We start from the raw sequence: 13289 nt of genomic DNA, 5'->3' as shown, positions 1-13289 counted from the left end.
GCTGTCTGTTGCTTAAAATATTTTTTCCCAGCAAGAACTCATTTATGTGGTCGTTTATTAAACTTTCCAGTATCGTCTCAACTATAGAAGTTAAAGCGGAGTTCCAGTCTTTTCTGTGTTTATTAAAAGTCAGCAGCTACAAAAAGTGTAGCTGCTGACTTTTAATGAGGTGTGGATCAGTGAACCAATAAATAGATATATAAAGAATTCCATACAAAAATCACATAAGAATATATAAAAATATAAATATATAAATGTGCTCCAAGTAGTGTTTTAAAAGTCCAGGCAATAGCATGCAATCAAAATTGTGCTTGGTGGATTCTTATTAATCCCTTCACAGTGCTCCAGGTGCTGGGATGTGACAACCGTCAATTAAGAAGTGCTTGTGCTTCTCAAAGTAAATTAATCCACAAAGGTGTGGATCAGTGAACCAATAAATAAATATATAAAGAATTCCATACAAAAATCTGACTGCCTGAGGACGCTCGTTAAGCGAAATGCATTGTGGTCAATGCTAACCCGGAAGTAACACACAGAGGCATTCGGAACAGAGGCTGGGATACACATCCACCGCCGCAATACAAAGAAGGGGGAAAGGAGATACAGGGTGCTGCAGATCCCCGGAGAATATCTTCCTAAGACCCAAAAAAACGATTTTGTACTGCCGAATTGCCCAGTGCCAGGAGGGCACAACAAATAGTAAGAGGCTAATTGTCACCTTATAGTGTATGTTTTTTGGAGAATAAAACAGTATTTCACTATTGGAGGCTATTTGTTCTTCTATATCTTTATGTGTATGGGGGGACTACATGGTCCAACTCGAGTAATATAGGAGCCAGAGATCCAAGCAATCGAGGAGAGGTTTGATCCACCCAATAAAGGGATCACAGGCGTTGGGGGTCCTTGTGACCTGCTGCTAGCTGGTAAGAGGCCACGGTTGTCACATCCCAGCACCTGGAGCACTGTGAATGGATTAATAAGAATTCACCAAGCACAATTTTGATTGCATGCTATTGCTTGGACTTTTAAACACTACTTGGAGCACATTTATATATTTATACTTTTTTATATATTCTTATGTGTTTTTTTTTTATATATCCTTATGTGATTTTTGTATGGAATTCTTTATATATTTATTTATTGGTTCACTGATCCACACCTTTGTGGATTAATTTACTTTGAGAAGCAGAAGCACTTCTTAATTGACGGTTGTCACATCCCAGCACCTGGAGCACTGTGAAGGGATTAATAAGAATCCACCAAGCACAATTTTGATTGAATGCTATTGCCTGGACTTTTAAAACACTACTTGGAGCACATTTATATATTTATATGTTTATATATTCTTATGTGATTTTTGTATGGAATTCTTTATATATCTATTTATTGGTTCACTGATCCACACCTTTGTGGATTAATTTACTTTAAGAAGCACAAACACTTCTGAATTGAAATTGCACTGGTATGCACTTTTCTTTGCTAATTGCACCAATAGTAGATCATATATATATTTGTAGCAATTTTTAATCACATATATTACACTTTAAATCACTTATTAATTTTTATAACACGTGATATATTAAGATTACCAGCGCCTTTTTACCTATGATATATACATATTTATTGTTTTATTACAATTAAAAGGGCAGCAGGCTCAACAATCTTTTATTTAAAGGGCCAGGCGCCTTCTCTTTTCTTTTTATTGACTTTTAATGAACACACACTCACCTGTTCCACGGTCCAGTGATGCGGCCGCCTGAAGCCTCGATCCTGTCCCTCTGGTCTCGGCGGCACCGGCATCACTGGTGTGGGCACGCGGCTGTGACAGCTTGTGGTTTCACAGCCTGGTGTGATTTGCGATGCGCGCCTTGATTCTGGGACATTGATTCTGACATTTCCCAGAAGATTGCAGGGAGGGAGGGGGAGAGAAGAACTTCCGCTCAGAGTGGGAGTGGGTACCTGTCAAAACTAGGTACCCGCTCCCCCCCCCCCCTCCAAAAAAATGACATGCCAAATGTGGCATGTCAGGGGGTTAGAACTACCTAAAGTGGAAGTTCCACATTTGGATGGAACTCCGCTTTAAACTAACAGGTCTATAGTTACTTGCCAAAGACTTTGATCCCTTTTTAAATATAGGCACCACATTGGCCCTACGCCAATCCAGTGGTACTATTCCAGTCCTTAACGAGTCCCTAAAAATTAGAAACAAAGGCTTTGAAATTACAGCACTCAATTCTTTTAGGATGCATGGGTGGATGCCGTCTGATCCAGGTGCTTTATCCACCTTTATTCTGGCCCACCCCCCACAGTGGCGGGACTCCAGGGCTCAGTCGCAAGTGCGACCTTTACGACCCTGGTAGTTCCACTACTGCTCTCCACATCAGGAAAGAAAGGCTTCAAGAAGGAGCAGGGTAAGAAAGAGAACTATCCAGCATAAAAGAGAGGATGGTCATAAGAAGTTGAAGACAACCTCAAAGGAACCAGCTTAAGTAAGGAAGACTGACAAAGAAAGGGGATAAAAGGCTTCAAGACGATGAGCAGACTTGTTCAAAAGGCCAACTGACAGTGCCACTATAACCTAACAAGAAACCTGCACGGCCTGTGTGCCTGATTCAGATCATGTTAATGCAAGTCCTCTAACTTGCCATTATCCAGCAAGGTATCTACAACTGTGGAAAGAGACAGATGAACCTTAACCAGAGAGCCAAGACTGATCACCTGATCAGGAATAAGAGCAAGGAAGATTTCTGACAAACTTCCAGCAGAGGCAGAGCCACAGTAGGAGGGCCTGTCTTCAAAAAATTCAAACCTACAAGGCCCCCTGGACGTGCGTTATATACCACAGGAAGTGTCTGCATTATGGTTGCAGAGCAATCTGTCTGCTGACAATCTAAGAGAACACTAAGCCCTCCATCAATGGTTTCTTTCTGCCCTGCGGGAATGGGAATTACAGGATGAAGTAGCCTAGAAGGCAAAACAGAGTCTCTATCTAAAGGGAACTTTGCAGTTGAGAACATCATCCTTAACGACATCCAGGCTAGGGACCAAGTCACTTGCCCTGTCACAAAGAGAATCACAAGCCTTCCCATGAGTGTAGGCATGAAAGCACCAGGGTGATTAGATACAAACAATCAGCACTCAAGTGGAAAAAGAGATGCATTCTAGCTGTAGGGAAACTTTGGAATTTGTCTTTTCCTGGTAAAAGTTCTCATTTGTAACTGAAATCACAATATACATCCTTAACTTTGTTACTTCTTGGTACACAGTAACCCCAGCTTTGCTGCCTTCTCCTGGGTGTGGAAGCACTATAGAAAAAACTGAAAGTGCACAAGCATCCTCTGACGCCTTCATGAAACCTTTATTAAAATAGAAAAATATGGCACTCACAAAGGTTCTTTAAGAACTTGCTTTGTCATATAAAAAAAGCATCCAGGAGACTTGGTCACTGCACAGAAGAAATTCCTGCAGTGGATCCTGTTAGAGAGCATGTAGCTCCCATCTTTAGTGTGAAGAGCACTGACCGGTTTCAAGGACTCTATTAGAATTCTGATGAATCTATTACAGGGATTTCTTCTGTGCAGTAAGGGTTAAACAGATCTTTTCCTGGATATTATTTAATATGACAAAGCGAGTCTATAAAGAATGTTTATGAGTACCATACCTTCCTTACTATTTTTAATAAGGGTTTCATTAAGGTGTCACCCAATGTTTGTGCATGTTCTGTTTGTTCTTTAACATCAGGTAGATGTCTATCAGAGCTCAGGTCAAGGGACCTACTCACAGTGGAACCCTAAGTAGCAAACATAGACTTCTAAGACAGTCCTCCCACAATTGGCCCTAAGAGACTGGGCTGTATATGAGGGACCATTAGATCCATAGGAATTGCCTACACATTTCGCCTCATGTTTAGACTACCAAATATCAAGGTAGAAACTAAGGAACAGCACAGGTCAACAAAAGAAAGAGAGGCAATGTCAGGGGGGCAAGCCCCCCAAGTACCCCACTAGCCTCAAAATGGGAAGCAGGGTAGGGTACAGTGACTACAGAAGATTCCACTAACCTGGAGGTTGCAGAGTGTTTGGTGAGGATCGAAGCTGGTCAGCTTCACTCATTGGTGATCGATAGCTACCAACACTAGACATATGTAAAGCTTCAGCTTGTGTAAACTTGCAGGAGTTGGGCCCTTTGAGAGAATTCTGGCTATCAGAGTCCAACAAACTGACCATTTTCAAAGAAGGTCATCTAAGAGTTTAAAAATAGGAATGCCAAGAAAAAAACACTAAGACAAATAAAAGGGTTCAGTGTTGTCAGCTACCAGTGCCCTTAAGGGACACTGAAGGGTCAGGACCCTGCTAGGGGAGGGAGCTGTGTGAATTAGTCACAACTGAATCTGTACCTCCTAACAGCAAGTTCCTGTCAAGACAGAAACAGGGGGTCCGAAAATGCAAGAAACCTGGGGAGATCGGAGTAAAGACACAGCTACATGTAGTAGCACAGAAAACATGCTGCGGGGCAGCTGAAATACTATAGATGCCATCTCCAAGTAATTAGCTTATGTGCTAAAGGGGGTATATCATGACAATCCAAAGTCAAGGAGGACCAATATCTGGGGACCCATTAATATATGTGAACAGTCCCCCCGTTTGTAGTTATGGGAGCAGAGGCATTAGCAGACCCATGGCTTCAAGAACTACGGTCTGAGCAGGAGTAAGATTTAAAGTATGCACTGCTAAAGGTGGCACAAAAAGACAAAGGGGTTGATTTACTAAAATTCTGGTGCTGGCAAAATCTGGTGCAGCTCTGCATGTAAACCAATCAGCTTCCAGGTTTGTTTTGTCAAAGCTTAACTGAACAAGCTGAAGTTGGAAGCTGATTGGCTACCATGTACAGCTGCACCAGACATTTCACTCTCCAGTTTTAATAAATCAACCCCAAAGTCTCTTGAAGGAAAGACAAGTTCTTCTCAAAAGCGTTTCACGCATGTATCCAGAGGGCCTTACACATTTGTACAGATATCAGTCCTATGCGGGACACAAATTTAGAGGCTTGTGTTAGACCATCACTGCATTAGGCTCTAAGACATTTGCTCCAACTGCTCCATAGTGCAAGGACCTATGCCATCAGTGGAAACATTCAGATATGTTTTGAAATAACAGAGTGAATGCCAACTCAAGACAGAGGGCCAAATCAGTATCTAAGAAGAGAATTCAATTGATTTGAGTGAAATCTCCAAAGGGAAATACAGTATACCTCTAACTCTTCCAGTGGTATCTCTGTGAATGTGGATCATCTGCATTGAGCAAGGGCCACCCAGTAGTTAAGTCCTTCTCAAAGGAAAAATGCTCTGTCCTCAAACAACAGATTAGCAGCTGCATGAGCTCTAAAAACTCATATAACATTATGCTGATCCCCCAAATGAAGGGTGGTACGCACAGCAAGTTAACAAGCACTGGTGCTATTACCTGGGAAGAAGGCGAGCATGTCACATGCTCTCCATACAAGAAGTACTGGCTAATTTTATGTGCTTGTGGCACCTAAACAAAGCAGCAGGGAATAAAAAAAAGAAGTATCAGCTGCTGATTTGGCTGCCATTAATGTGAACCTGTTGCATGAGCAAAGAAACAGGATCAATGTGAAGTAATATGTGATTCTCATTTTACATTTTTACAACATATTAATTATAGCAATATGTAGATTAGCCACTACAGGGAGCTCTGTGTATTTCTGCAGTCACCGAGCTACAAAGGGAATGCTTGCTTTTAGTGGATTGGGAGAGGCAAATACTTGGGCTGTTGGAAGGAGATGGAAAGTATGGTCAATGTGTCATACTGCAAAGCAGGATACAAAGCCTGGAGTAAATAATGAGCAAATATGGCTTATACAATTACAAATTATTCCCAGAAAATGGTATTTAAAAGATCACACAATGAAAAACAAAAAGTATAACTAAAGGCAATTTTTCAGTTTTGGATAGAGTGGAGAAGGATTATAATGCTTGTCAGTTTTTATTACCCTCTGTGCCCCTGGAGTTATAACCCTCCCTTACTCTATCCAAAATGACAAAAAAAGTTTTGCCTATAGTTCTACCTTATTTTTACTAGTGTAGCTTGCACTGTTAAGATCAATAATGGAACAGGATTTACCTCTGATCATCCATGGCACTGACATTGCCATTCAATACAATTCGCCAAAGGTCTGAAGCTACCAATTCCTTCTGGTCACTGACCGTGGAGATGCTGGGCAGCTGAAGCTCACATGGTTTGCTCTCGGACAAACTGAACTCACGGAAGGCAACAAACGACCGCTGGAGTTCATCCCAGTACTCAAGGCTACATGGAATCTATAAAAGCAAAGACAGCTTCAGATATATTAATGCATTAAAATTTTACATGCAAGAAAACTTACTAACATGCACAACTTGCCTTAAAAGACCTCAGTGTATTTCAAATAAGTATGAAAAATACCCATAGATAGAAATTATTATTTAGAAGTGAGTCAGAAAGGCTAGATGACTCATAATGGAATATATTTAACAAAGCAAGAAGTGAAATCAAAGGGGCTCTAAAACATAATTTAGCTCATCAAAAAAGTACGACAAACTATCCCATTGTGTTCCTTTGCGTATAAAGCTTCAAATAACCAATAGATACCAATAACCATAAGTGTGTGCAGCCTATAGCAATCGGGTGTGCACCCCAAAGTGTAAACACACATGCGTTTGTGTGTTTAAATATATGGTCCTGGCAGATGGATCTCCCTCCTGGCAAAGTGAAAGAGAAGATATGTCAGAGTCGCTAAGAGGGAGATTTTTCCCATCTCCCTGCAGCTACACGGAGTGATAAAGCTAATGCGCACAAGTTGATTAGGGTGTGTCCAGGCACATCCTTTGCGCACGCCTATGACAATCACTAAGACATCTCTGTCTAATGCCCTGGTGCCCAACACATGGCACATCAGCCCTCTGCTCTGTATGTGGCCAGTGGACTACTAGGCACTTTACAGGAAGTGGAGTGGCAGCAGGTTGCTGGGATGTGCTCTGTTCTCCAGCACCTGAAACTGAATAAGAGAGATTGTTACCTTCACCCACAGTACAAGCAAAATCTCAGCCTAGGGGGAGAGAGCGGCGAAGGAGCGCTTGATGGGTAAGTGATCACTAACAGGGAGTTGGGGTTAACTTTCACTGCTACTGACCACAATGCCCTGGGGGAGGGTTAACTTTTACTGCCATGGCAATAATGCAGGGAGGGGGTTAACTTTAACTGCCATGGCCACAATGCAGGGAGGGGGGTTAACTTTCACTGCCACTGACCACAATGCAGAGAGGGGGGGTTAACTTTTGCTGTCACTCACCACAATGCAGGGAGGGAGGTTAAATATCACTACCAGCAATGACAATGTTGGGAGGAGGTTAAATACCACTGCCAGTGACCAGTGACTGAAACCAGTCCAGGGGTTTATTATTTCGCTCACTGACATTGATGCTGGTGGTTATTGCACTCACTGACACCAAAGCTGGAATTTATTATTGCACTCACTGACGACAATGCTGGGGGGTAATATTACACTCACTAATACCAATTCTGGGAGCTATTGTACTCCAACAGCATTGTGATACAATTCAAAAAATGAAGAAGGACCAAAATTTTGGAGCACTGAGGCGCAAAAATGTGCTGCTATTGTATGGCCCTCTGGAGATGTTGAGAGCCGCATTTTAGGCCCTCCATAACTTTCAGGTTGGCCACCACTGGTCTAATGTGTCTATTTGTGAATGAGAGGTTCTCACATCTCATAACAGTTTAAATAATCATGAATGATACAAAGCATTATATTTCTATAGGTAAGGGGATATTACCATAGGTGGGGGCAGGCTTGGAACTTGCTGTACATATTACTTTCTTCATTTTTTTTATTACTTTTTTGCCCATTGGAGAATTTTTTACTCTCTTTCTGTACTTTGCTGTAACAGAAAACAAGAGCAAAATCTCTCCAGTGTAGAAACAAAAAAACATTAATACATTTTTTTAAAAATCTGTTTTGACATATTTACACTGTTGCAATCCAAATGTATTTGAAGAAACACTGCATAACATCAAAAACACATTTCAAATCACAAGCTTTAACACACACCCCTGTATTTGATTTGGGTGAGAACCAGCCCCGGATGCAAATACAGTGTACCATATAGCTGGACATGTATGTCTGAACCATCAGAAAAATTACTTCTAGCACCCATATGGTAAGCATGTTGTACTCTTTAGAATGACATAGTAGAGGTTGTTAGGCACAGGGGAGTTGCTAACCAACTGCAACTAGAGAAGGCAGAATGATAATTGAATCGATTTACTTATTTGAACAGTTGCTCATTTTAACATATAATGTTGCTTATCTAGATATTGTGTAAAGCTGAACTCCAGCTTTCTTTTCATTAGAAGCAAATGGAATGATCAGTCCCAGTATAGATCATATCTCTGTACCATGTTTTTCTGTTGTCTGAAGATCCTCTGATATTGTGCATTTAGTTCAGACTTTATACCATGTGACACTCGGTATAGTCTGGATGTAGACTGAGGGCTTTATAGCTACTTCATGCTTAATCTCTAGCCTAGAACACCCCTCGGTAGTCTTTCAGAGTCTGCAAACGATGTAACTTCCTTCAAAGCTCTGATGGTGGGTGGGATGGAATACATCCTAATTAAAATTCAGTCCTGCCCAGTCACACCTACAGGAGGAGTACAATCCTCCCAAGTCCCACCTCACAGATCACAGCATTATTCAAGAATGAAACACCTTCATACACAGCCTCTTCTGATAGCTAGCTGTGCTGCTGCTGGACAGGATTGAATATATCACAATTAGAATTGAATCCTCCCCAGTTAAATATGCTGACCAGTATGAATGAGGAGAGTGCCACCCCTCAGATCCCACCCTCCCAGAGCACTGCTATCTGTGATTTGATTCATTTACATATGAAAAAAACTCCTTCATGACAACCTCCCATAGCTCTTCCTCTGAAGACTTGAAGTAAGCCATTATTCTTTGGCATGCTGCAAGACAGGAATTACACATTTACACCTGCTTTTCAGACTGAAGAGTGATCTGCATTCAGACCCACCCACTTCAACTCCCAGAACTGCTACAAGTGAATCCCATAGGCTTCCCTGAAACTACAGAGGCTCAAAGCATGATGGGAGACATAGTATCAGGACTGGTAAAGGACGTAAACAGTAAGTTAGAGAACTTTGAAATTCAGCTAGGAGAAGTAGTGGCATCACAGACAGACAAACTTGCTAATTACAGTAAGATACAGATAAAATGACAGTGTGGTTGTGATCCATTTACATGCACAATGCATCTGTTGTTTTGGGGAGGAAAAGCTGGAGTTCAGCTTTAACCGGTTGCCGACCGCCGCACGACTATATACTGCGGCGGTCAGCCCCGGCCAGGCAGAGTGACGTATCGGTACGTCACTCGCCTGTCACTGACTTGCGAGCCTATAGCGGCTCGTTCACAGGCAAGTCAGTGCGTGTGACCGGCGGACTCGATGTCCGCCAGTCACACTGCGATCGCTCCTGTGAAGGGAGAAAGACAGAGCAGCTTGTGTAAACAAGCTGCCTGTCAGTTCTCCCTGTGTAAAAGTAAAGATCTGACCGTTCTATGTAGAACGGTTGATCTTTGCTTTTACACCAATAGCAATGTCCCTACACAGTAGAAAGCACGCCCCTAGGACACACTTAACCCCTCCCTGTCCAATAAAGTTAACCCCTTCCTGCCAGTGTCATTTTTGCAGTAACAGTGCATATGTATAGCACTGATTACTGCAGTAATGTCACTGGTAACCCCAAAAGTGTCAAAAATGTCAGTCAAGGGTTCCGATCTGTCCGCCGCAATGTCGCAGTACCGAAAAAAAAAATCGCAGATCGCCGCCATTACGCGTTAAAAAAAAAAAACACCAAAAATGACAAAAATCTTTCTCTTTGTTAGTAAACGCGATAACTTTTGCGCAAACCAATCAAAATACGCTTTTTGCGATTTTTTTTACCAAACATAGGTAGCATAAAACAAATTGGCCGAAAAATGTTAAAAAATTTTGATTTTTACTTTTTTTTTTGGGGAATTTCATATAAAAAAATGTGAAAAATATTGTTATTTTTGCAAAATTTACGCTCTTTTTTTGTTTATAGCGCGTGATCAAAAAATCGCACAGGTGATCAAATACCACCAAAAGAAAGCTCTGTTTGTGGGAAAAAAAGGACGTCAAATTCGTTTAGGTACAGCGTCGCACGACCGCGCAATTGTCCGTTAAAGTCACGCAGTAAAAAATCGCAAAAAAACCCCTGGTCCTTTAGCAGCCAAATCCTCCGGGGCTTAAGTGGTTAAAATGACGGGCTGAAATTTTTATTCCTGATCATTATTTAATTCCTATGCAAAAAGCAGATGCAGATAAATAGCCTCAAGCTGAGATTTATGATCATTTAATAACACAGATGAGTCGTAAGGACTGCTGTACACATGTACTGTGTGCTATGTGAAAAGTGATGACTTACTCAACACGGGAGATGAAATCCAGAACTATCTATCTGGTGTCCTGAGTGTTGGCTGGGAGTCAGTTGAGAGATTTGTCAGCATTTTCAGAATGACAAAAATCAGATGGCCTGAACCAAAAACTTCTTGTACAAGACAAAAAAAAAAAAAAAAAACAATAACAGATACTGCATATATACCGATTATAGATAGAATGCATATTATGACCTATGGATTTCTCATCCAATGTGTGGACTATTAAACAAAAATGCAGTAGCTCTTGAAGTATATTGTTTAAAAAAATAGTGTAGCTGGAGTTTGTAATCACTTGTGTGACTTCTGAATGAACCCAGGCATCCCTGTAATCTATTGCTTATCATTCAATACAACATCATAACACTGCCAGTTTACATTAATGACAAATCTTGCATCCCAAATGTTCTGATTTTGTAAGAATGGCATAGATTCTGAAAGGAAGTGGTTGGATTTTCAAAGATGGTTGGTGTTTTGAAAACACGGCGGTACTGTTAACAGAAGAGTATATATTCTGCTATTTCTTCTGCCATGGAAATCAGCTATACATGAGAGGAAGAACTGATGCAGTGCCATCTATATGGCAGCCCACTGATAAAACTACTGAGCATAACGAGGGGGGTTCCTTAGTAAAACCCAGCAACACAAAATCTATATTTGGACAGCCAAGTATGTGTAAATGGTTCAGCTTCCAGGTACCGTTTGCAACATGACAGAGCTGAGTGAAAGAAGATTGAAAAGACAAGACTGGACATCTAATGAGACTGACCAGAAGTGTCACAAGATTGGCAAAGTGGGAAATTGTACTTTGAAAGGGAATCTGCCCCCAAAGCTTAGTGAATGTGATTAAGTTTCACTTTGTAAAGAATACCCAATCATGTACAAGGAAAATGAAAATTAATGAATAAATAATTGCATGATTGTATGATAGTTCACTTCATTCACTAAGCCTATAGGGCAATTTCCCTTGCAAAGTGAAGCCTATTAAAAAAAGAGAAGGATATATATATATTTATAGACAGAAGTTCTGCACCATAGATAAAAAGAAAATAGAACTTCCCCATGGGACTTTGGAGGCAGTGAACAGGTAGAGAAGTATAAAAAAGTATAAAGTTTATTGAGTATACAATGCATATAAAAAGGTGATAGACATCACAATAAAATAGAGCAATGCATGAACATACAATATATGAATATAATGCTAAATGCCATCCACATATAGAGGAACCCATATAGAGGAATAAATCCTCTACCGTAAAGACTGCCTGCTTATCAGCTTGCAGAGACCTCAAAAGGTCAAGAAAAGCCTGCAGCTTAAACCCAGTCAGGGCCTTGAAAAGAGAAGAAGTGGCAAATCCCAAGACGCACAAATTGCACTGAACTTGGATTCAGCAAGCAATATGCAATCACAGCTGTAGCCCTAATCGGAAATCAAATTGCAAGACTCAAGTTGTCACACTCGGGTGTCAATAGCACAGGACAAATTTTGACTTAACATATTTATTCTTATTGTTTTGTTCTTTTTTTCATCATTTCTGTACTGGTGTACTCACCTGGATGGAATATTTTTTTTAGAGCATTCTTTTTCTTAGTAAATGTATGGTTTATGGATATATTCAATATATGCTACATAATATATGCGCTAGCGCAGTTATTTTCTGTTGTATATATTCACTGTGTCTATCTCACAGTTGAGTTGCTGCTTTTGGAAAATGTTTTCCTTCTTTATAATAACATACACCAAACAGCATTTAGCTACCTGTTTAAAGATTATATAAAACACTTTTTTTCCCCTTAAGATTTACAAATCTTAAAACTGCAGCTTTAGTAGGAAGCGGCTGAATTGCGATCCATGTATGGGCACCCTGGTTGTACACAAGTCGATCCATTGATACTCTAAGAAGGAGTATGGAGATGCCAATTAGGTACAATGTTTTCTAATTGGATCCTGACACAGTTGGAAGGAGATATGGAACAAAAGTATCCATGGCGTAGAAGGGGAAAATAACAAAAGTTGAACCACTTGCGAAAATGTTTTCCACATAAGAAAACAATCCACAAAACCAAAGGTTCTCCAGGCTGGAAGTTGGAGAAGGCCTCGGTTGTGCATCCCAAGATAGGGAAATCCAACACAAAGAAAAAGGCAGAGTGGAAAATAAATGGCAGAAGCCAATGGCCATAGAAGAGCTTTAGTGCCACAAAAACAGAGAGAAAGAGAAATTAATTTTTTTAAATTGTATATAATGAACTTACTGTGAAGAACAGTCACCTTTTTCACAGAAGATGTTTCTAATATGGTCCCCAGTGACAACTAAACTTAATCACATTAAACCACAACTAATTCCAAAAATATTGACTCACATAATGCTCTTTGTTTTATAAGCACCGGGACTAATTATGGGTGTAACTTCTAAAAATACATTTATCATGATGCTACAATTGACTGTATTTGTCTTCGTAAACCTACGTTCAGTGGGTCACATTGCTAGCAATAAAAAAAATGTATAACTGTAACTGTTTTAGGAAGATCTTTTCACCACAAAGGTCAGGGAGAAAAGTAGCAAGGCTGCAGACTGCAGTTTGTCATAACACAAGTAACAATGAACCAACTGATAATAACTCTGTCTAAATGTGCCAAGATTCCGCCACCTGTTCAAAGATCAAGGAAGACTCTGATCAGAGTAAATATGTAAAGGCACACACAGCTGGATTGTTTAGGAGAACTCAGCAGCATA

General features: G+C 40.5%; 1 protein-coding gene across 2 annotated transcripts in view; it reads right to left on the bottom strand.

The window, feature by feature from the left end:
- VPS13B (vacuolar protein sorting 13 homolog B) overlaps positions 1-13289 on the bottom strand; it is a 1502642-nt gene that overhangs the window by 189030 nt on the left and 1300323 nt on the right. For both annotated transcript variants that reach the window (XM_082257852.1, XM_082257851.1), the window contains exon 40: positions 6144-6340. In XM_082257852.1, the coding sequence (XP_082113978.1) occupies positions 6144-6340 (197 nt within the window). The remainder of the gene's footprint in view (positions 1-6143; positions 6341-13289) is intronic.

This window comes from Pelophylax lessonae, assembly GCF_965119305.1.
Source record: "Pelophylax lessonae genome assembly, chromosome: 5".
Lineage (NCBI taxonomy): Eukaryota > Metazoa > Chordata > Amphibia > Anura > Ranidae > Pelophylax > Pelophylax lessonae.
This window is presented reverse-complemented; position numbering and strand designations above follow the sequence as displayed.